This window comes from Salminus brasiliensis, chromosome 12 (genome assembly GCF_030463535.1).
Source record: "Salminus brasiliensis chromosome 12, fSalBra1.hap2, whole genome shotgun sequence".
Taxonomy (NCBI): domain Eukaryota; kingdom Metazoa; phylum Chordata; class Actinopteri; order Characiformes; family Bryconidae; genus Salminus; species Salminus brasiliensis.
In genome coordinates this window covers 30,462,287-30,486,110 of record NC_132889.1, presented here as the reverse complement: position 1 = coordinate 30,486,110, position 23,824 = coordinate 30,462,287, and the positions used below count along the sequence as shown (strand labels likewise).

At 39.5% G+C, this 23,824-nt stretch overlaps 1 protein-coding gene across 1 annotated transcript in view; it reads right to left on the bottom strand.

Annotated features, from left to right (window-relative positions):
• Positions 1-23,824, bottom strand: part of crhr1 (corticotropin releasing hormone receptor 1) — a 178,728-nt gene that overhangs the window by 35,379 nt on the left and 119,525 nt on the right. The window contains exon 7 of the mRNA XM_072692993.1: positions 3,849-3,969. Within this exon, the coding sequence (XP_072549094.1) occupies positions 3,849-3,969 (121 nt within the window). The remainder of the gene's footprint in view (positions 1-3,848; positions 3,970-23,824) is intronic.

The window sequence follows — 23,824 nt, the reverse complement described above, 5'->3', positions numbered from 1 at the left end:
GTCACATTTGGTATGTTGGACAGTATTTTTGGGGGGCAACTAGCAGGCTAAGTGTAAAAAAAAAAAGGAATATCATTACTGTTGGAACAAAACCTTGTATACCAATTTTTGAAACATTCAGCTGTCCTTCACAGAACTTCACAATGAATTGACCAATAGAAATGCTCCAAAATTACTTGGAATAAAATCTTTTTAAAATGACTTCCATTTAAAGTTAAGAAGGTTTTTTCCTGTAAAGTTGCCTTTTTGTTCCAACAGTGATGATATGTCTGCGCCACACTATCTCTAGGTTTCACACAGCACGGTACCACATTTTCTATGCCTGAGAGGTTTGATTAGGGCTTTCCTCACAGTTGAAAGGGGATTGGAAATGTCACAGGAAAGCTTCATCAGTAAACCAGCTACAATAAAAGCCATTTTAGTAACGTTCGGGCTGCGGAAGCAGGAACAAGCTTGTCAGTCTTTTACTTTTTAGATGTGACTGAACTGTAATTCTAGTTGAAGCATTAATCAAGGGACTATTAGTCTACAGATCATTGCTTTCATTCTTTAACTATTCAGACAAATGTGTGAAATGGAGAAAAGGGAATGAATGAGTTCCTTGTATTTGAAAGATCTTCTAAAGTAGGCCATTAAGTCTGAAATGACTCTTGCCTTCTCCTTTCAAACTGCTTTTAAGACAAATTTAAGATAAATGTTTAATTCTACATACATAACAGCACTGTAAGCTCTGAGCATTACAGTGATGGCCTTAATAACGAGTCAGAGGCTTCTTCTTCCTTCTCTTCACTCACTAATTGATCCCAGTGGAACTCTTTTCATTGGGCGACCTCTTCGCTTTCCTGATACTTTGCTGATTTTCTTAGGAGCTTGTTCCATGATGGTCCAGTCCTGACCTTTACAGTTGTTTTTTCCCCCTCTTCAAACCTCTCTGGAACTTTTGATTCTGGTTTAGTGTGACACTGGAGGTGATGAAAGTGCTGGGCCATTGGACTCTGGGTCATGTCCCTTGAGTGTAAAGAGGAGTGAAGGCTGACAAATGCGACAAAAAAGAAGTGACATAAGCTAGCCTATGGATGTACATTCAACACATTTAACCCTTTCATTTAACCCGTTCTGGCTCTCTGTGACGTTCTGCACAGAGTCCGTTCTTTTGGCAGTATCGCAGTGGGGAGTTTTTAGAACTCAAGCGTTATTCCGGAACTCAGCTGTGGTATTTTTTGATTATTATAGCTGCTTTTTTGCCTGTTTTAATAAAGTGGAGATTCTTAATAACTTTGTTATTCACTGAATCTAACTGATTAGAATATTAGAATATTTTGCTATGCACTTATCCTGCAGCATGAAGCTGAAATTCCACCATTAAAAATAGCACTGTGGTTACACACTCGCGCCTGTAACTTCTGCACCATTTAAGGTAGAATGGAGCTAGACAGTAACTCCAGCCTGAGGTTATGTAACAAGGTTAAATTGTCAGAGGCATGGCAGACGAAGCGAAACTTCTCTGCGCTGCTTTAGCAAATATTGAGGGAAACCCACAACAGAATTTAAAACTAGAACACCAACATAGAAACGACCATATATGTTGATTGTTTCAGTCCATAAATACAACCTGCCTGTCTATTAGTAGCGCTGTTTAGAAACAGTAAATACACAAAAACACATGTGTGCATGAAGAAGAATTGATAAAACAGCGCTGGGAGATGGTGTTGAAGAAAATCCAACTGTTTATAAACTTTGTGGCATTTAAAAAATTAATGGACCGAAATCACTGGAGAGGTAATGGTGAGGATGTTGATGTGTTTCGGCAGCGTCGTAGAGACAAGCTGTTTGCTGTTTTATGGGGGAAGCAAAGCTCTATGTTGAACAATGGGACCGTACCAACCAGGGCACAGCCACTTTTTATTTACCAAGATGAGATTAGCGACAGTCCAAGTCCAGTGTCTGTAATCACTGTTAGCCTTGCATCTCCCGCTGTAAACTAAAGAAGCATACGTCAGTTATCCGATATGTCTTAGCTGTTAGTCTGCATCTAGGGTGAGCGATAAATCATGATTTTTGATTTTTCACCAAACTATTATTTTAATATGACCATGACAGGTGACACATAGTCTATTGGTCCAAACTGACGTAAAGAATTAAAAAAGTAAAACTTACAAATACAATGTTCTGATATGACAGTGATACTACTCTACTCCCATATCTGACACGTACTGCAGTTTCACAACACGGGGTCATCTGTGCGGACTATGATGTTGTGCTGATGTGTGTCTGAGAGGCTCCCGAGGGCCTGTTATTGACAGGGCGATATGTTAATTAATTTCTCACTTTTGATGAGTTTCATTAGTTGAAGCACACAGAAGCAGGGGGTAATTGACTAGCTGAGGGGCACACTGGACAGCTCTTCAGAGTTTGAGCTGTCTACCCAGGCGCATACACTCACACACACCCTTTTGCTTGCCATGCTGACAGTGGTATATAAAAGTACACTCCTAAGCCAGTTGTATTACACCTCTGCTCAGAGACTAAGAAAGGCTCCAAAGAGGCAGCGCCGAGCGGTTAAGGCATGCTTGCAATCCAATTAGTACAGAGAGTGTGTGTATGTGTGAGAGGGGGAGGAGAGAGGGAGGGCATAGGGTTACTGAGTGGTGTGCGTGAGAGAGGAGCTGAGATAGAGAGTGAGGAGGGGGTTGAGAGAATGTCAGTGCTTTTTATATGTTGACATCTGTGAAGCTCTGTGTGTGTGAGAGGAACACATATAGTGTGCATATATATATATATATATATATATATATATATATATATATATATATATATATATATATACACACACATATATATATATATATATATATATATATATATATATATGCAGTGTCTTTATTATCTTATGACTACACAGGTGTATATTAGAGAACACAGATCCACACTATTAATATTCATGAGGGCTGTGTTCAACCACCCTGGAAAAACATGATAAGTTCTGCTTTAATAGGCTGGTTCGTAGCAATGATGAAGGCTCACATAAGGCACTCATTACAGCCCAGTTTTAACACTATTGCAAAAACACTGTGTTTAAGCTGAATAGATCATAGCCGATTAGCTTTTAGCCTTGCCCCCACTCGCTTCCCTGGTTTTGGCTTTCTCAGGTCTTACTGGTAACAAAAGTATCCGGTTCTTTCCCTTCTGCGGTGCGTTTAGCTCTAGTTTGGTAGTCAGCTGATGTAGTCCGGTTTGTTTTCAAGGGCGTGGAAAATGGAGAGAAGGGATGTTAAAAGCCAATTAGGTTTGTGTGTTAGCTCTTAGCCTAGCGCGGATCCCTGTTTCAAGTTGTCACTTTGTCACGAGGCCTGGTTTACGCAGCAGTCTGTATTTCCATATCTAGGAGAGTCTGAAGGTGATGAGATGCTCTCCAGTATCAACAACGCCATATTCTCCTGAATTTACTGTTGTGTTTTACTGCTTTGTCAGATTTGACTAGGGCTTTTGTTAGTGGGCTGGGTGTATGTATATTTTGGGGGTGTAAATATAATGAGTCAAGACTGTTGTGATACAGTTTTAGAGTTTTGAAACGGGCTCATTTTCCTGCCCTGGTTATGCTGTACAGGACAAAACAGTGTAAATAGCGAACTGATGTGAAAGAAGCTCAAAACATTGAAATCTTTAAGCACAAACTAAAAACCTGTTCATTCAGTCTGGCTCTTACGTAGTGTTTTGTGTAAAAGTCTTATTATCCATTCTTATATACTTTGATTTGTATTTTATTTCCTAATTTCATGTGTGTGTGTGTGTACTTGTGTGTATGTGTGTGCGTACTTGTAAGTGTGTGGGTGGGTGTTTTCACTCACCACATTGCTCTCGTGCACCTCTGGATTCATGGTTAGCTGCACTACGAACCAGGTAGCATTGCGGAGGATGAAGGCCGTGATCAGATTCCAGTGAATGATGTTTCTCAGGCACCGAATGCTCCTGTAAGGCACAGAGAAAAAAGAGGATGAGGAGGAGAGGAAGAGAAGTAGCATTTGAGTTTGCATGTGTGTATATGAGTGTGTGTTTATATGGAGCAATGAAGTGAGAACTATGGGCCTATTTACCAACTGTTCTTAAAAAGAAATCTTCTTTCAGGAAATTCTGACCAGTGTTTTGTTCAGTTTACGAAGACAATTCTTGGGAGTGGAGCTGTGAGCTATTCTGAGCTTTTAAACACATACTTTTTGTTAGGACAAAATTAAGCAACTTCTTAGGAAGATACTGGTGAATGTGGCCCAATTGTCCAAATCTAACAACTGCAACTAGATGCCCCCAAAACATATACTATATGGACTAAAGTATTGGGACACTTCACATTTCACCTACACCTAAAGTTTTTATAACATCCCATTCTACATACATAGGCATTAATAGGGAGTTTGTCCCCCTCTGCAGCTATAACAGCAGAGCTGTGGAGGCTTTTCTAAAATATGCCCCTCAGCACTCAGCGGCCCAGCTCTGTAACTTCACGAGGTCTGCCACTTTCTGGCGGAGTTGCTGTGGTTCCTAAACACTCCCACTTTTCTCAATAATACCACTTCCAGTTGATGGTGGAATATTTAGGGGGGGTGGGGGGGACTTGTTGCAACGATGTCATCGTGCTACAGAACCACGCTGGAGTTCAGTGAGCTCTTTAAAACCACCCATTCTTTCATGTATGTAAAGGCAGAGTATGTGGCTTTTAAACACCTGAATTTTAAAATCACAATGTGTGTCCCAATACTTTTGCCAATATTGCTTGTTTACAGAGCAAGTTTTATAGTCATCATAGTCAACTCTCTCATCCATTGAACTTCTAAGGGATGGTCTTCAGGTTCTCAAAAGGATTGAAGTTCAGGGGATGATGGTGGTGACACCATGATTTTGCCTATAGTAACCAAGATTTTGCCTTCTTTTAATACCACTGCAGAGCATTGCAGCCAGTTATGAACTCCACATTTCTGACAGCCCCCTAATGAACTTTAAAGGGTCCTACAGTCTAATACTCCAGCATAGATCATCACTTTGCCACCTTGTAGCTGACATTGCAGGCTTGTTGGAACTGGATTAGCTTTTACCAAACATTCGGAACTCCATCAATCTGGATCATCAAGTGTAGGTAGCAGTCAGTGGTAATACTGAGCCCACTGCAACTGCCAGCCCTTAGAGGCTACATTAAGTGCATTACTCCAGAGACCCCAGCAGCTTCAAATACCTGTTTGCTTCCCAACAGCGTTCTTCTAATACTATTAATTTGTCTGACAGCTTTTATCTGACCACTTCTCAAACCTTCTACAGTTCAATAATAGTTTTCATGTATTTTGCACATGCCTTTTGCTAATGAATCTGGAATAAACTGAATCATGTTCAGAGTTTTCCCCCTTGCTGTGTACAGATTATTGAATGCAGCAAATTAGTGACGACTGACAGCTCACATTTGGTTAAGCTCTTGTAATGACCTACTGTACTCCTGTTTGTGCCCTTTTCCGTGCATACTTCAGCTTGAATCAACAATGCCCCCAACCTTTTAATAGAATGCCTTCGACATGTTTTCCCTCTTCACTTCAATGCCACACAATGTTGAACTCTACCACAATGCAACTTGCACCCAGGTGGGTGTTGAAGTAGTTTCTAGGTTAGGTACAAAGGGCTATTGTCTGTGTGCATTGTGTGCTTTGGTGTCAGCAATAGCGTCTGTATCTGGTAACAGGTATGTCTGGTGTCCATCCCAAAGTGCAATTCTTTAACCCTGTGTTACCTGGCATTTGTTCAACCACTGCGATGCAATCAGAGACTTCTGGCTATGCCCTTGTAACTCATTAAAACCGTGTGCATGCCCAAGTCAGCCATAGTCCAATGCAATTGATTTCTGTGTGCTACTGAGTTGTCTGTCATTACACTTAAAAGAAGCTCCATGCTGTCCTTGTTATTGTGTGCACTGCAGCAGTTTCAGGGCAAGCATTTGGAAATGCAAGCATTCAGGGCTTATTTTTTGGTTTACTCAGTCACAGTAATGATAAAACATGACTTAAGTGTAAAGCACGTTCAGCAGTGAGACATGGTTTGATAGGGTTGAGAAACACATGAGCAAATAATACAAGTGAATAACCACACAAAGCAGGAGGCTAGCAGGTGTGGTCAACAGAATGAACTGTTTTGAGGAGTTTCATTACCGAGGCCACCAGTATGTCTGCATATTGACTTTACAGAACCTAAATAATAAGAAAAAAGGGGTCAACCAGTCTGACAGTCTGAGTGAGGAGACTTTCCCAAGGCATTCATTTTAACCCTGTAAAACTAAACATCCTGCTGGTATGATAGGATTAAAGTAAACGCATCAACAGCATTAAGAAATTCTGTTTTTAAAGATGAGCAGATTAGAAAGTATAAATAGCTGCTTTTGTATCCCAACCTAAGAAAGGTTAACTTATACAAATAGCAGGCATGTAATGGATATGAATTACATATTGTCACACTATCATATTATTGATATCATATTATTGATAGTCCGACCATCAGGCCCCCCACCCACCACCACCCATACCAGACCAGCGGCACACCCTCCTACCTGTTTAATTACCTAAATGGACTCGTAACTATCTGCCATCATTAATATCACTACTATTAACTGTCTGTTGTATCTGGTTTAGTAATCTTTATCAATAATGTTTAAATAGCTCTGACCCGAGGAGGATGGGTCGGGTCCCCCTTGTGAGTCTTGGTTCCTCCCAAGGTTTCTTCCTCCAGCTCTGAGCGAGTTTTTCTTGGCCACTGTTGCCGTTGACTTGCTCACTGGGGGTCTTTGATCCTTCATGTCTTACGTCACTTCTTTTTTTTAGTATTACTAATTATGTAAAGCTGCTTTGTGACTACAACAGTTGTAAAAAGCTATTCAAATAAATTGACTTTGACAATTTGTTTGGTTGATTTTTTTCCTTTTTCTCAGAACTTGATACTGCCAATTAACCCACCTGCTCGTAACTCCCCCCATCATTAACATTGTTCCCAGCACTAGGAGGAAAAGGACTCCTTTGATACATGTGAAACCAGCCACCAGCCCATATACTCTGAGGAAACAGACGCAGCTAACATACACCTGTGCCAGCCAACATTGCTTAAGAGTGACAAGGGCAGAAAGCGCCATCTACTCACGCCTAATTGTGCTCTCTTAGACTCTAGCCGCTGATGGCAAAGGAGAATGGCTCAAATTCGAACCCTGGGATATAATGGTTGTTTAGCGGTTCACTTGTTGACATAATTTGAAGCTGGTAGCTGTTTCTTTATGACGAATGAACCAATAGAAATGCCCCCAAATGGCTAATGGCTATTGGCTAATAATGTACAGTTGCCTTTTTGGATCATATGGTTTTATATGGTAGGCTTTATAAGGTTATATAAATGGCATCACAGCAAACTGGCATAGAGTCTGTTTTTTCCAAAAGAAGACTCGGATTTAGGGATATTTACATGCATGGAACTAATCCTGTCATCTTGTTTCTGATGTAACCCGGCGACATCTGACAATTTCTCAATGCTTTTAGCAGGTTTTCATGATGACATGTTAGTTAAAAGCACATTAAATGCTTGCTAAAGATGACCGTGTGCACTATTTCTAAAATAAACACGACTAAGGAATAAGGGCCAAGCTGCAGCTTTTTTTCAGGTGAGTTGGATGTTGGCCTGCTGTCAGACTCTGAATTACCTTGTGGTTTGAGTCAGAGCGCATGACACTGAATACTAATCCCTCATATTCGGGTCGAGGAAAAACAAGGAAAACAGTGACCACCTACTGCACAATGACCTGCCAGACTGGTCTCTAAAACACTAGCTTTCAAAAAAAGGTTAGCTTGCCCCAAAGCTGAATAACGTGAAATTCAATGCTGCACACAAATCCAGCCGGAGACCCAGGAGCTTAGAATATTCATTTCTGTGTTCGGGAAAGTCCTCTGGGCTTCTGAGTGTGTGTGTGTGTGTTAAAACACCCAGAGCCCCAGAAGCCTTTTCTTTTATGCACATAAATCACATCCATATTTAATTCAATCTTGTTTTTCCAAAAATGTGTGAGAATATACTCACTGTCTGAACTTTTTTAAACATAGACAACCAATTAGTGCTACAAACTCTATACAGTCAGGTCCGTAAGTATTTGGACACGAAATTTGGAATTTGGAGGATTTGGAAACGAAAGCCTACATCAGTACGCCACCTCAGTGGATTTTAAGTGAAGCAATCGAGAGTGATTAAAGTGTAGACTTCCTAAAAACTGAGCTTTTTAAAATGCTCTACAAGGCAGAGACTTTTTAAAACTCTGTATTCAGTTTTGTTGTGGACGGGGAAAACTGAGCTTTCACAAGCCAAAAACTACAACATCTACACACAGACAGTACTAGATTTCTGATTTCCTCATATGAATAAATGTAAATACTGTTCTATTACAGATATATAATGCCGTATTTAGATTTACAATCAGGAATTTCCTGACTTGTATAGTACACTACATAGGGAGTAGTGTGTAAACTGGGATTAAATTTCTTTCTTCTTTCCTCATGAAGTGTTGTCTCACTTCATGAGGTGCTATCACCCCTATACAGGGCTAGCATTCTCATGCAAACATTTTCATTTCTGACAGAAGAAATGGTCCATATTTTCAAAAACGGAAGGGAGGGAAATTTCTGTTAAAGATAAAAACACTTCCACTCTTTTGCCTTACGAAGCTCTTGCATTATTATATATCTGTACTGTGAAGCACCATTCTATCAGCTTGCATTCTTGACCAAATCTGACAGCTGTACATGCCAATGCTAAAGCAGTGCCTCTACCACGGTTCACAGATTATGTGGAATGCTTTAGATCAAGAACCTTTCATTTTCCCGGGCCAGGCTGTTTTAGATGTTTTCGAGCAGGCAAAAAAAAAAGAGGTAAAAACCATGAGCTAACGTATAACCGGCAACTGAAATCAAAAAAGGAAAACCAAAAGACAAAGTGAAAAAGGCAAAAACAGGTAAATACATGACACATAACAGAGTATGTAATATTTCTATGACAAAAAACACAAACAAAAGGAAATCAAAAGGAAAACACTGGGTCTAAAAACTAAAACCAAACATTGCTTATCCTCCATGTTGTATAAATGACTAAAGAGAAGGCATCCTCCATTGTCATTGGTCAGCTTTGGATGATGTATGGCACTCGTGTGGGCACTGAGTACAACTGTTAACAATAAATAAATAAAATAAAAAGGGGGATTATGGCCAGTTATGACTTGTTATATGATCTTTGTTACTGCAGTGTGAATCTAATGATGCAGATGTTGAAAACAACAACAAAACCACACATGCCCATGTCGACTACATTTCAGGAGCCAGATCATCGCTTTCAGTAGATTGTGGATTTGGTGGAAATAATTTCTGCACCCGAGGAACGGCAGGTTGTTTACCATCTAGTGGACTGAGATGATGCGTGTGTGTCCAGAGTAAATGAGGGGATGATGATATCTGTCTGTGGGACCAGAGCTCCGACCCCATTAACTGAAGCAGATGGAGCTTTAAAAAAAAAACAAAAAAAAAAACATATTAATGAATATATGCCACGGATGGTAAGTGCTGGGTGACTGTTTTAAAGGGAAGGGCTATTCCAAATTTGACCCTTCCTTTAACCTTAACTTTTAATGGTGTGAGATACAACATTTAACATTTGCTACAACATTCAAATGCAGAGTATGAACATACTGAATTATTACATTAATTATAATATTTTGTGTATATTTCTCATTGTATTTTAGTGTCACATCATTGAGTAATGGAGCAGTTCTACTGCTCCACGGCTCAACTTTGGAAGGTTTTACACCCCTGGTGCCAACAGTTGCATGTTTATCTGTGTTAATTATCTGTGTATTAATATGTGTAACGATTGATGGTTTAGAAATTGGCACATTGAACATTTTAGATTTGCAGTTTCCTAATTTTATCATTATTACATTTTTCTGCCAGATTTATGCTGCACACATTGTCCTGCAGTTTTTCAAGATATACAATTACTTAGCAACTCCATGACAACTATCTAGCAACTACTTACCTCACATCCTTTGGTGTTTCCCACTTTTCTCTTTATCTACTGCTGTTCTTTAAACCCACACTTTTCCTCAGATTTAACTGCAGGCCTAATTTATGTCTCTGCTGACGGAACAATCAATAAAACCTGACAGAAATCTCCTCTCGTTTATGTGCTGTGCAGCTTCACTCTTGGTTTTCCTCCTCACATGAACATCACACACAATCCATCCGAACTACACACCTCTGATCCCTCAAGTACGGCAAAAGAAAATGTGCATCAGAGCAAAGATGTAGAGTTAGTGGTGATTTTGCTGCATATTAGCATGAATATTATACTGCTGAGTTACGCAACGGCATTTATTTCTTGGATGCATTATAAAGGAAAAGAGTCTGGTGTCTCATAATAATTGCCTGGTGTCTAATAAGCTGTGCATGCCTTGTCATCATCAAATAACTATTCGTGTCCACCAGCTAAAATTGCTTAATTTCTTCCAGCTATTACAACCAACGGTTTCCCATGCTTAATGAACATCTGGCTGACTGCATGTGGGGTATGCAAATCAACAAACTACAGCTTTAGCAGAGCATGAGAAGAGCTCTCACATTTCAATCTATGGAAGTCGATCTACTGTCCAACAAACCACAAGGGTTTTTAATGAAGTTCAAATAGACTTAAGCTTGAAGTTTACACAGTGGTAAGGCTTTCTATAGCCCCTTCGCCCCTTCGCTATGTACACTTTCACCTGGATATTTGCAGGTAATTACACAGGGAAACAAGCTGGGTCTGAAATCCCAATAGATTTTTACACAGGAATTTAGCACTAGACCTAATATAGGTCTTGCAAAAATGACCAGGATGGCTCATTGGTAAACTGAAGCCATATTTGACCTTGTTCTTCAACCTTAACTTTGAGGTAAATGCTCTGAGTTGCTCATTTTCTTTTGCTACAACATTCAAATATAGAGTATGAACATATTGAATTATTCAATTAATTATAATATTTAGTGTATTCTCTATTGGTCTCTTTTGATTTATTTTAATCAAGAAATGACATACAAAGGTATTTACAATAGTTTATCAAATTCAAATCATTAATTATCTCTTTTTATAGTTACGAAAAAACATACATTACATAGACAAAAGTATTGGGACACCTGCCCGTCCATTGTTTTTTTTTTTTTTCAGAAATCAAGGGAATTAAAAAGAGATTATCCTGCTTTTTGTTGAAGTAACTGTTTCTACTGTCCAAGGCAGGATTTCTACACGATGTTGGAGCATTGCTGCGAGGATTTGCTTGCATTCAATAACTAAAGTTTGTTAGTGAGAACAGGATGTTGGATGATCACTATCCCACCTTATCCCCAACTTCCTAACTCATTCCCAAAGTATTGGATGGATTTATCAGGAAATACAGGGATGTCTAGATTACATGAGAGAAGATCTTCATTCAAAAATGAAACAGCTATTGGTTGTTCGTGCTGAGGACAGTATGTCCTGCTTACCAGGAATTTCATGGCGAATTTCAGTACGGATGCATATATCCCAGTTCTGGGCTGCATTTATATATGACTCAAAGTCTAACTATTACTGGTAAAAGTATATTGGTAAGGTTTATGGCTAGTTACAACTTGTTATGTGAATCCTTGGAACTGCAATGCAAATCTAATGAAGCAGACTAAACAGGACATTTCAGGAGCCAGATCATCGCTTTCAGTAGATTGTGGATTTGGTGGAAATCATTTTTGCACCTGAGGAACGGCAGGTTGTTTACTGTCTCCCCAGCCTGTGGACTGAGATGATGTGTGTGTCCAGAGTAAATGAGGGGATGATGATATCTGTCTATGGGACGAGAGCTCCGACCCCATTAACTGAAGCAGATGGAGGCTTTTTTTTTTTTTTTTAACATTTTAATGAATATATGCCACGGATGGTAAGTGCTGGGTCACCGTTTTAAAGGAAAGGGCTATTCCATATTTGACCTTTCCTTTAACCTTAACTTTTAATGCTGTGAGATACAACATTCAACATTTGCTACAACATTCAAATGCAGAGTATGAACATATTGAATTGTTCAGTTAATTATAATAATTAGTGTATTCTCTACTGATCTCTATTATTTAATTTTAGTGTGAAGATATTACAGTATTTTGACAAAAATCTAGTTTTTTTCTTTCTGCAAATAAGCAAAACTATTTAGAAGTATTTACAGTAATTTCTAATCAAAATTTAAATAATTAATCACCTCCTCTTATAATTATGAAAAACGCAAAGTATTGGGACACCTTCTCAGTCATTCATTTTTATTTGAATACATAATATGTTGTGGATAGTTGAGTGACTGTTTTCAATATTGTTCAGAATTTTCAGACTTTTGGTTCTGTAGAAAAAAAGCTGATTTTAAGAAAAAGAATTACATTTTCCAAAATTTGTGCCTCTGGTAGTGTCTCTCATTATTAGGATTTGGTGCTTATAATGAACTTTAATTCAAGAATAAATAAAAAAAAACACAGAATAAAGACACAAGTATAAACAAATGTTTTTTGTTAAATTATTTACATGTATTCAGACTTTTCTGATTTTATGGACCTTCTCTGTGTTGCCTCAGCATGGTGTGCAGTTAGCTAGCTGGTTTACAGTCCTCCGGCACGGCTAACTGCAGCAGTGCTTGCTTCTCTGTGGCTAGTGTTAGCTTTAAGCTCCAGTCAGCCTTTCTCGCTTCTATGATATAGTTGGCTTTAGCTTTTAGCCATTCTTCCTTCTCAGGTGCTGCCTAGCCTTAGCTTTACAATGTAGCTTCCATGCTCTCTTTTACATTGTGAGACATATATATATATATATATATATATATATATATATATATATATATATATATATATATATATAAATAAATGTACAGCATGTTTTTTGTTACTGCCAATAAGGGTGGAAGAAGGTAGGGAGGTAGAGTATCTGTACAGTCCCTGTCTCTGTAAATGGGCTGAGAACTATTTAGCGTTCATGTGTGCACACACTCCACACACTCCTACTGTCATCTTAGGACATTCATCTCAGCCCTGCTTTGGATGCTGGTCTCAGCAGGGAGACACAAAGCTTGCGGAAATTCATTTCTAGCAAAGAGTCTAATGTGGACAAGCAAATTAGGATATTGGGGAGCATCAAACGCTTTCTTTGATTCTGTTGGCACTGCATTTCACCACCAGATAAAACAGAAATAACAAACTCCATGCATAATGGTGCTACCACAGAAAGTTTATGCTTCAAGCTCTCAGAATGCCCAGACAAAGAAGAAAGAGAGCGCGAGAGAGAAAGATGTGTGTGTGTGTGTGTATGTGTGTGTGTGTATGAAAAGAGAAAGAGACAAAAGATAGAATTAGGGATTGGAGAATAAAAAGGGGAAGATCTCAGATGGACAATACAATTGTAGTGCTCCAAGCATGTACTTTAATGAGAGCACCCCAGTGCCAACCCCTTCATGCCTGAGAGAGAGGCTGATTTCAGTATTCTTGAACTTCTGGTCTTCAAGGACTTTCAGCACAATCTCTAGAGTCTGTTTAGAATGCTGCATTCAATGAAAAATATTCTGTAAGCAGCAGTTCTGCAGACAGATACACCTTGTTGATGAGGGAGGTCAAGAAAATTACCCAGACTGAGAAACACATTTACAGCAACTCAGATAACCACTCTATACAACTGTGACGAGATGGTGAGATCAGCTTGAGGTGGATGAGCTGCAACAGTAGAAGGCCATGTTGGGTTCCTCTTCTGTCAGCAAAGACCAGAAAGCTGAGGCTGCACTGGGCAAAACTACAGAAACAATGCCTGGTCTGATGATCTCGATTTCTGCTGGGGCACACAGATGGTAGGGTCAGAATGGCCATGCCAACAGCATGAATCCATGGATCCAACCAGCCTGGTGTCAATAGTCCAGGCTGGTGGACATGGTGTAAAGATATGGGGAATGGTTTTGTTCATTAATCAATCATCGCTTGAAAGCCACAAGCGAGGCTAATTCCAGCATGATGCACCATGTTGCAAAGCAGTGTCTCAACCTTGTTGACAGTGGGACAGTGGTGGCTCAGCAGTCAGAGCTCTGGGCTATTGATGACAGGGTTGTGGGTTCGATACTCAGCCTCAACAAGACCCTTCACCCTCTCTACTCCCCGGGCGCTGGAGTTGGCTGCCCAGTGTGTGGAGTGTGTGTGCTCACTGCCCCTAGTTTACTCATGAGTGAATTTCAATTACCTTAACACATAACAAACTGAGGCGTATTACTCAGTACCTACAGGGACTTCAGTACAAACTGGTGGGGCTATTCTTTTATAACAACACTTTCTAAGTGTCTGCTATATATTTTACCATGATGTTTCATTTATAAAGTTCAGAGGACATTAAGTGACTGTTCAGAAGCATTTGGACCAGCGTTTGTTCTGTTTATATGTATTAGATGTTTCACAGTAGGATGTGAGCTAAAGGGTTATGTAGTCATTCTAAAAATAGAAAGATGTCCTGTAAACATTTACTGTAACAGCATGCGGACGTTCCTGGAACCTTGAGAGGACATCCCTTACATCATCCATGGGACCATGTCAAGTAATATCCTTACCAAGACTTTCAAAGCTGTTCTGAGAACATCCCGAGTTTGTCATTGCGTTAGCTCGGAAGTAAAAAATAACAAAAGGTCAAATGCCAAAAACTGCAAAGGTTCTTTTCATCACATCGCAATTCAACATGTCATTTCACAATTGCATTTAAAATGGATTGCAAAGCAGATGTAATACCTTAACCTCGAAGGGTCCATCAGGACAATGAGAACTGAAGGTATGGGGGGGTGTAATAAAAGAAGTAAAAGAAAGAATACGGGCCATTTCAGCAAGGGAATGCATGACTAATAATGGAGCTATACATAGTAAGGGCTAAATGTGCTCTTGGCCTGAACATAGTGACATAGATTATAATGCTCCCTGAAGCTGCTGCCCAGTCCATTTAGGAGTCATTTTGGGGAATGGGCCGGTGCATTAGTTGCTGTATCTGGAGGAGCTGACCAGTGATTTCAAGAGTCATGTTGGTCGAGTGGTTCGGTCCATTAGGTCCTCTATTTGGGGAAAGGGACTAGTTCCTGTAGGTCCTGTATTTGGGGAAGCTAATCGGCCTGTTTTGCAGTCATATTTAGTGGAGGTTTGGCAGACACATCATGTAATGAGTCCTTCAGTAATCCATTTTAACAGCAATTTGTTCAATGGAAAATACAAATACAGATTAATTAAATAAATAATTTTTCATTTGTGTAGGAAACGACTTTCTTGTGTTTGGAACCTCTCTGCCCCAGACATAGTCTAAGCAGGCTCAAACACGCTCAAAGCTGCTGAAACTTCCTTTTCTGTCTGCTTTCCATGATTCGGCCTGATCTGTGGCCCATGTCTTAAGCAAAAATCTTGTCGGAGCTGACTAACTCATAGAACCACATTGTCCCAGATCAGGCAGAATTTAGGAAAGGATGTTCCAGTAGCCTGACCTAAACCAAACAAGCCTTACTGATAACCGCTACAAATAACCAGATTTGTACATAATCTGACCCTAATATACAAAAGCATTTACAAACATGCTTTTAGTCACAGAAATACACTTTAGTTGAACATTTACTTTTTAGAAGTCTGTAAAACATTGACTGCAGGTTTAGGCCACACCCACTTTCAGTTCAGAACGAATGCAGATATGCAGATACACGTAGTGACATTGTGCTACATACACATGTATATGCGCATGCACAAAGGTGCACAGATGCACATCGATTATGCTCGCTTCTCTTAAACCTACAACTTTATCATAATTGTTATCATCAAAGTCAAAGTCAGCTTTATTGTCAAAACTGAGATATGTACAGGACATACACAGAATTGAAATCAGAGCCAGGGTGCAACAATATACATCAAACATTTAAATAAACATGAAATATTACTAAGCCTTAAAAGTATTACACTAGTTTTAGGAATGTAAGAGTTTAAAGTGTTTGTATAAATAAATAGATAGAGATAGAGGAAAGTGTAAAAGTGGCATACGCAGCAACATACTTATAAAGTCTATGAATAAAGTATATGTAAAGAGTTCCCTAAAATGACACAAAAAGTAAAGTGACATGTGCAGCAGATTAAAAAGTCTGCCACAGGGAAGGCAGTGTTGTTATTCACTACACCAAACAACTGCTTAGTTTGCTCAATCATATTTGGCTACGCATTATATTTATTCTGTACTTTTTATATTGAATGACATAATTATACAATTAATAGCACAATGCTGAAAAAAAATTAATACATAAACGTTTGATTACAGGTTTCACTTTTCACTTTTGCTGTGCTGAATACACAAGATTAACTGATCATTAAATTCAGGGGGAAAATAAAACCTCTCAAACTTTCCACCTGCACTTTTTTTCCACCTCAGCTTTTTTCTAAAAGCTTCAGATGAGTAATACTGTTTTAGTGCTAATACACCATAGGGGACCTAGGATGGCTAATGGTAAAGTCATTGGAATGGAGTGACAGAAACAGGCTGTCCAGCTAGGACAACCCAGGGAACTGAAGCCTGTGGCTGCATTTTAATCACACTGACCGCTCTGTGGGTACACACTGGTACTGTCCTGGCATCGACGTCCTCTCTCATAACTCTAACTGCAAAAGGCAAATGGCAAAACTGTCCTTGGATCAGTCTGAAAAAAGGGGGTAAATTATACCAGCTCTTACTCACTGTCAAGTACATCATTTTTCAGACAAAAGCCAAAGACTCAAGGAAGTCGCTCCTCAGATGCGTCAAGCTGAGGCACATCAGGCTCTTCAGCACAGCACATTCATGCAAACTGACAGCCAAGCTAAGAGGACTGTTGGTTTATTTTATGCTATAAATAAATGCCCCGTCAATCAAACTTACCGGCTCTATACAGCGCGCTAAATACGGCTAGGAGATATCCATCTGGCGAGTGTGTTGTGAAATTGACGATGTAATTTTCCCCAGCAACGGCTGAAGAGCCACTGTGTCGTCCAGGCTGTAATCAGGAGTGCAGCGGATTTTGCAAATGGAGCTGGAGGAATGAGAGCTGACGTCTGAATTCAGGCCCATCAGCCATGTCACTACTGTTTATATGCAGAGACTATAAATGATAAAAGTGGCAAATTGCTGACTCTGTTGAATCATGAATTTATAATATTGTCATCTTTGCGCTCTCAATATAGGTGTGTGTTTTTGGCACTACTATTTTATATTATCCATTATACCTTTTTATTATGTATACTATATATTAGTCAGAATAACTTTAATAACTAATAATAACAGTGGGGCCACACCCAGGTTGCTAAGGTGTATCAGAGATATGCTCTTATTCTTTTTGCTATGCTATGTTCTCATGGCCTAAACCAAAATGAGTTAAAGGTTCCCTAGAATGATGTAGTTAAATAGAGAGCTTTGTGCATTGCATCGACAAACCGTGAACCTCAAACGCTGTGGTGTTCACATCCGAAAGAAAACCTGTCTGTAGAGCGCGACATGACTTTAGGAAATTTGTTGAATGATGTTGCTAATACTAGAGAGCAGCTCATTACCTCCAGACTAGTTGAAGAATAAGAGCTGTTAAGAAAACCAGGCCTCGTGTCTACAGCTTTCCCTGTGCCAGGGTCTCATGAAGGAGAGTTCAAACTCGGCATGCAATGAAGCACAAGCGAGAGGGAGCAAATGGGGATCCTGACACTAGCCATTTCTCCAACATCTGCTCTCTCAAAAACAAACTAGACTACCTCTACCTGGACTACCAGCGCTATAAAGACAAAGGGGGAGAGCTGGGGAACCAGCCACTAAGTAAAACAGCAAGGCCGAACAAACCTGGAACCGCAGCGTGCTGCCGGGAGCGTGGGTTGCCTTGCTGGGACGTGGGTATCCAGTGAATCCTGACAGTGAGCGAGCGAGCCTCGCTGATAGCGTGGTTAGCAGAGTGACCTGCTCCTGAACGCAGATACTGAGCCGAAGCCGACCTTAACACACCTCTAGTCCTTAAGGTTCCAAACAATACAATTCTCAGCATTGAACCATGGTGTTGAGGCTCCTTAAGTACCCCCAGTGCCCCAGGTTTGTATAGAGGTGTGTAAAACCACAGCTAAGCATTTTGTACCCCAACCAAAGTCACATGCTTACTATTTGTACATACAAGAACTTGAGAACTCAATAAATGCATTCTTTGGCACCTTTATGAATAAAATATTAAGAATTACTGACAGTGTATCCAATGTAAATGTAGATGTAGGGATAGTGTAGCTCAGTGGTGACTATGGAGCTGGTGTCTGTAGTCTGATTTTGATGGTGTACCGAGGAACTGAACCCTAGTCTGCCAAGGGAAAAGTGATGGTGTTTGCGAAGCTGTGATGCTGCACAGAACTAGACTTTTACAATCATTTCATACATTTACCTGCACACAAATTGGTTTTACATTATTGAAATCATTCATTACACATGCTGGAGCCATGCTTCCAACATCTAACTAAATCTGTTTCTGTAGGCTACTGTATAAAGTACATTTGCACTGATATTGAATCTGAAATATGCATGTGTGCTCTACCAACACTAGTGATCCCTCTAAAGCACGGTGACATTTTCCCGCAGGGATTGAGTCTCACCCTCTGTTGAACTTCAGCAGTGTGAGTGTATAACTAAACTTCATTAAAGTCTCAGCTACAGCTGCCTCGCTCCCGGTCCCCACGACTGCCCCGGAGTGCCGACCCCACTGGGAAACCTCATATTCCCTCACCTCCCACTGTGGAATTGGATCCATAAGCAATCCCACTTACTACCAACGCACCACAAAAGGCCATGCATGTGTGTGCCTGTGTATGAAAAAGCTAAATTATTTATTGGGATATATGGATTGGGCCATGGGAAATCCATTTGAGATCTATGTGAGGAAATGCCAGGATTATAATGGAGGAAAGTTGCGGATAGGCGCGGATCGATAGGTATAAACAAACTGGAATCATGAGGCTCATGTGGCGAGATTAGAAAGTGTGGCCGTGATTAATGGATGTTGGTATGCTGGTATGCTTTCTGGGGTGAGAGACGGGGTCTTATGCTTGACCTCTTGTGACCCTGTACAGTGCAGAGAGCAGAGCAGGCAAGCTGAAGAACATTGTTTTAGACCATGTGGAATGTTCCTTGGGCGTTTCTCCTGGACTCCTCCATCCAAAAATGCATTTTGACAAGAGTTTGCGTATATGTGGTTGAAATGTAGCCCTGTGTGTAATCACTGTGACATGATTACTGTGATTTCTTCTGTAACTGCACCAGAAACCCTTTTTACCTTTTTCACTAACCTGATTCCATAACACTGTAACATGTATTCCATTCATTCCAATCCCTGATAATGTAATGCAGAAGTGCTCGTAACCCTGAGAAGGAACCTTGTTAGCATTAACAAGTGGTATGCTGGCATAGCTGTTTGTCTCATTGCAAATTTTAGTTTTAATAATAAGAGATCTAGATAAGACATGTAATGGCAGACCACCTAAATCCTACCATCTGTGAGCCTAACTTCTCCAGGAGAAATGGCTGAATGCCTTTCGGTTTTATCTTAATGGCTGCGTTTCTGGGATCTTCTGAATAGACATAGCTCTGCTCTGCCTTTGCCAGTGTTCTGTGGGCTCTCATCTCCAGTTGGCTGTGTTTTAGTTCAGAAAGTGTGTTTCATTTAGCAGCTTATAAAGAAAGCTTAGCAGAGCAGCACACTAGTGAGACACAGTAGCCCAGCTCCACCAAAATCTGCCATTGGTATGAGTGGGGTGCCCTCTCAAATACTGAACATACCATTCAGAACTGAAGCAGAACTGGATCAGTACTAAAGTTCTGCTTTGATTATACAGTCATACAGTACGTTCTCTCCATATGGTCACACGATATACCATTTGAATGTGTTAGTATGCTCTACACTGTGTGAGTTTCTAGTCCTAAAATTCTGTTATATCACTGACAATCTGATAAATCACTGATTTTATATAAATTAAAATAAAAAAGAGGAAATTGGCCTTTATTATTAGAAATAACAATCAAATAACTATTTACATATAACTACATTATATGATTGCTTGTATCGTATTATTTCATATTTTGAATAATATAAAACAACATTTTATAAATAGTATGTGTGTGTTTCTTTATTACATTTGGGACGTCTGTATTGCTGTTATCAGCCTAAAAATAGCAGTTAGCTGTATAAAAGTAGTAATTATTAGTAGGATTAGTCATTAAAAATTAATGGACACATATTTGGAAGAAACTAATTTTAAGTTCTGGCATTTTTTAAAATGTGCTTTACACTTCATTTTTACACTTGGACAGCAAACATCACAATTTTCCTTGTAGTCCAGAGGGCAGTATGTACTGTGCCATTTTCAGGATAAGTCATTTTTGTGTTCAATAAAAGTTGGGGAAACCATGTGAAGGCTGGGACCAGTGGCCTAAGGCACAATGGTCTGTGTGTAGATCCCAATTACAGCCTAACCAATTCAACCAAACACTTCTCACATGCTCTATCCTGCAGTGTTCTCATTTGACCTTGGAAAAGCCTTCCAGTGTTTTTAAGAAAAGTCTCACAATGGTCACCGCTCTCATTTTTTTCATTTTTTATTACCAGTTGTCATAAAGACAGACGCCTTTATTAGTTAAGTAAAAGAGCGGTAGGTGGCTGCATTCATTCGATTGTCAAAATGTAGGATTCTTAGCCCATCCATCCTACTGTTTTGGTGGAGGTGAGGATGGATGAGGTATGTTGGTAATATGCAGGAATGCATTCCCCATGTGGCAGCTACAGCATTTTCCCATTCCAGGGAGGGAAATATCAACATATTTCATTCTTCATTTTACTACTATAGTAAAAGATGTCATGTAACATTATATGAAAAATGTGAACATGTGAAAAAGGTCAAGTGAAGAAGTGCAGCCTTTTAAAAATATTATTATTATTGTGCAGATGTGGCAATATAAATGGTCTTAACCCATACAAAATATGCACATAAATCATGACAGATTGTTTAAAAATATATGTACATATATATTGTATATTTGTATGTAAATATCATATATTGGACACATACATAATGAATGGGGCACACATGCATTTTTGGGACATATTTAAGCATAAAAAAGTAAATAGTATACAGTAAGTAAAATATTACATAGTAAATATTTAATATATCAAAATGAACAAATAGAAACAATCCAAAATGGCCTGGAATAAAATCTTTACACCAACTTTCATTGAAAGTAAAGATGGTTTTCATTCTCTTGTAAAGTTGCCATATTGGAGATCATGTATTGTTACATATATGTGTTGCATTTATATGTTTGATTGTGTTGACTTATGAAAATATGTTGCATATTTGCAAATTCATATATTTTAGTGTGTGATAAATATATCTATATCCAATATATATATATATAAATAAATAAATAAATATATGTCATTTTTGAGACACGATTTATGAGTGACAGTAAAGATTAAATACTAGGGAATATTTAAGATATTAACAAAAGCTAAAGTTCTTACATTGATAAATTGAGATAAATTAAGTCTAGGCTTCAGTAGAGGAAGAGGGGAACAATAAAGATGGAAAAAGAAAGACTTCAGCGTGGGACTTGTAGATGCTCTATGCAGTGTGCGCACATATTGTCCTGTACTGCAGGTTTATGGATGGCAAACAGAGCAACAGAGCAACAGTGGCGATCTCTGTGCCAACCATCTCCATGGCTGCATGGCAGGGGGCATTCCTGATGGTGGCATAACTCGCCATACTGGCAAGGAAGCGGATAAAGTTTTAAGCTCCAGCTCTCAGACCATAAGCTCTCCCCAGTGGAAACCTGGGCACTTGCCTACTGTGGTACTTACGAAACAAACTACTAATGCCATTAATACCAAACTAATAATACATTTCCAGTCAAGTGATGATTAATGGCATCCAATGTAAGTGTAAAACACTGGCTGAGAGCTCACCTAGATAGCATACGTTACAAGACAACTAGCTTGTTTTGCACTGAAAGATAAAGCAACCCTGGCCTTGCTAAATGTCTGTGTTGTCAGGAAGTTGAACATTTTAAAATGCCCACACTGGCTCTGGGGAGAAGACGAAGTTAGTTATCTACTTTGGAGGAGTGTATGTTAACATGAGGTTAACAAATGGAAAATATCTCACTTAAAAAAATATATTTAATTTTTTTAATTCATATCATTTTTAATATATTTAAAATTGGTGGCAGACAGTGGTTCATTTAGTGTTGTGTTCAAACCTCATCTATTAGATAGCAGCATTGTACATTGTGCAATCAGATCCCACTGTTCTGATTGGGTAAAAAGTACATCCCTTTTACTCAGATTTTATGCATTTGATGGTGCATTTCTATGCACCTAAATAATTTTTTTAAATCACAATATATTGTCTTGCTTACAGTATCGCAATATATTGGATGATTGTAATATTATATTGTAGGAATGCTATTTTAATTTAACTATTTTACCCAACAAAATGATGTGGCCAGACTGCACAGTGGCTGACATTTCTCATAGTCTACTATTCACTGAGTTCAGAGAGAAGCTGCTGCTTTAGTCTGGGACACTGGAATGATAGTTCTGGAAGTAATTTGTGTTCATTTACATTTTTAAGGCTTTTTTAGGCTGTGGTGTAGCTTTACCAGTGCATTTTAACCAGTGGTTACATGTACATGCAGGTACATATGGACATGCAAAAAGGCAGGGCTTAAAGGCAGGGCTTAGAGAAATGTAGTGATCTACTCACAGAAACTAGAAACAAACAGTGATGTGAAATTATTGTGAAATCTCAGACATTTAGAAATCCTGGCCTGATGTATTTTTTAGATTTAAAAAAAAGAAGGTCACCCTGATTATATCACAAAAACAAAAAAACAAAAACAAGGCTTTCAAAATGACTGTTTTGGCTGTTTCACAGTTTTACAGGCATGCCTGGGTTTACAAGGGTCAAGGGTGAAAACGCAGTCTGTCTCTACAGATTGTACAGTATAGTAATGTGCTGCCTAATGAGGCAATAACTCAGTGCTGCAGAAATACTCTTCCCTTTACAGTCGCAGTTTCTTAAAAACCTGCTAATGATGTTTATGACAAACTAAACTGCTGAGACTCAGTCCTTGGTGAATCAAGAGGTCACCATCCTCTTTCTGCATCTTTGTCATTTTAAATGGGTTAAAGAACCTTGCTCAGTGCCTGTCTGGGTCCATTGTACACACTTCTATTAATCGGAGTATATCACTGCATCTTCCTTTCAAAACCTCCCCAGTATTACTCTGCTTTCTCTGATCCAGAGGCTTTGTCCACCTAAGTGCTATCCTTTCATGAATAATCTGCAGCAATAGGCAAAGCTATTCTAAGAGCACAAAAAGCTTCAGAAGCTTCACACTGGAAGCTCCCCTGCTGCTAATGCTGTTGGTGGACAGAGTGTGCAGGCCAAAAACAGTGAGGAGGTCTAAAAGGCTGGGACAGAAGAAGACCGTTACGACAATTTGGTTCCGCTCGCTACTGGGGGTCCGTATTAGAGAGCCAGACCTGCTTTGCATGGATCTCGCGGCACTGGAGCACTTACGAAAGGGCCTCCCGGAGTGCTGCACAGCCCAAATGGTGCGCAGATGTACCGGTAACGCCCCATCCTGAGGCCCCGCTGGAGAGAGTGACCCATGTACATGCGGTGCCCTGCAGGATTCTGGCAGAGGG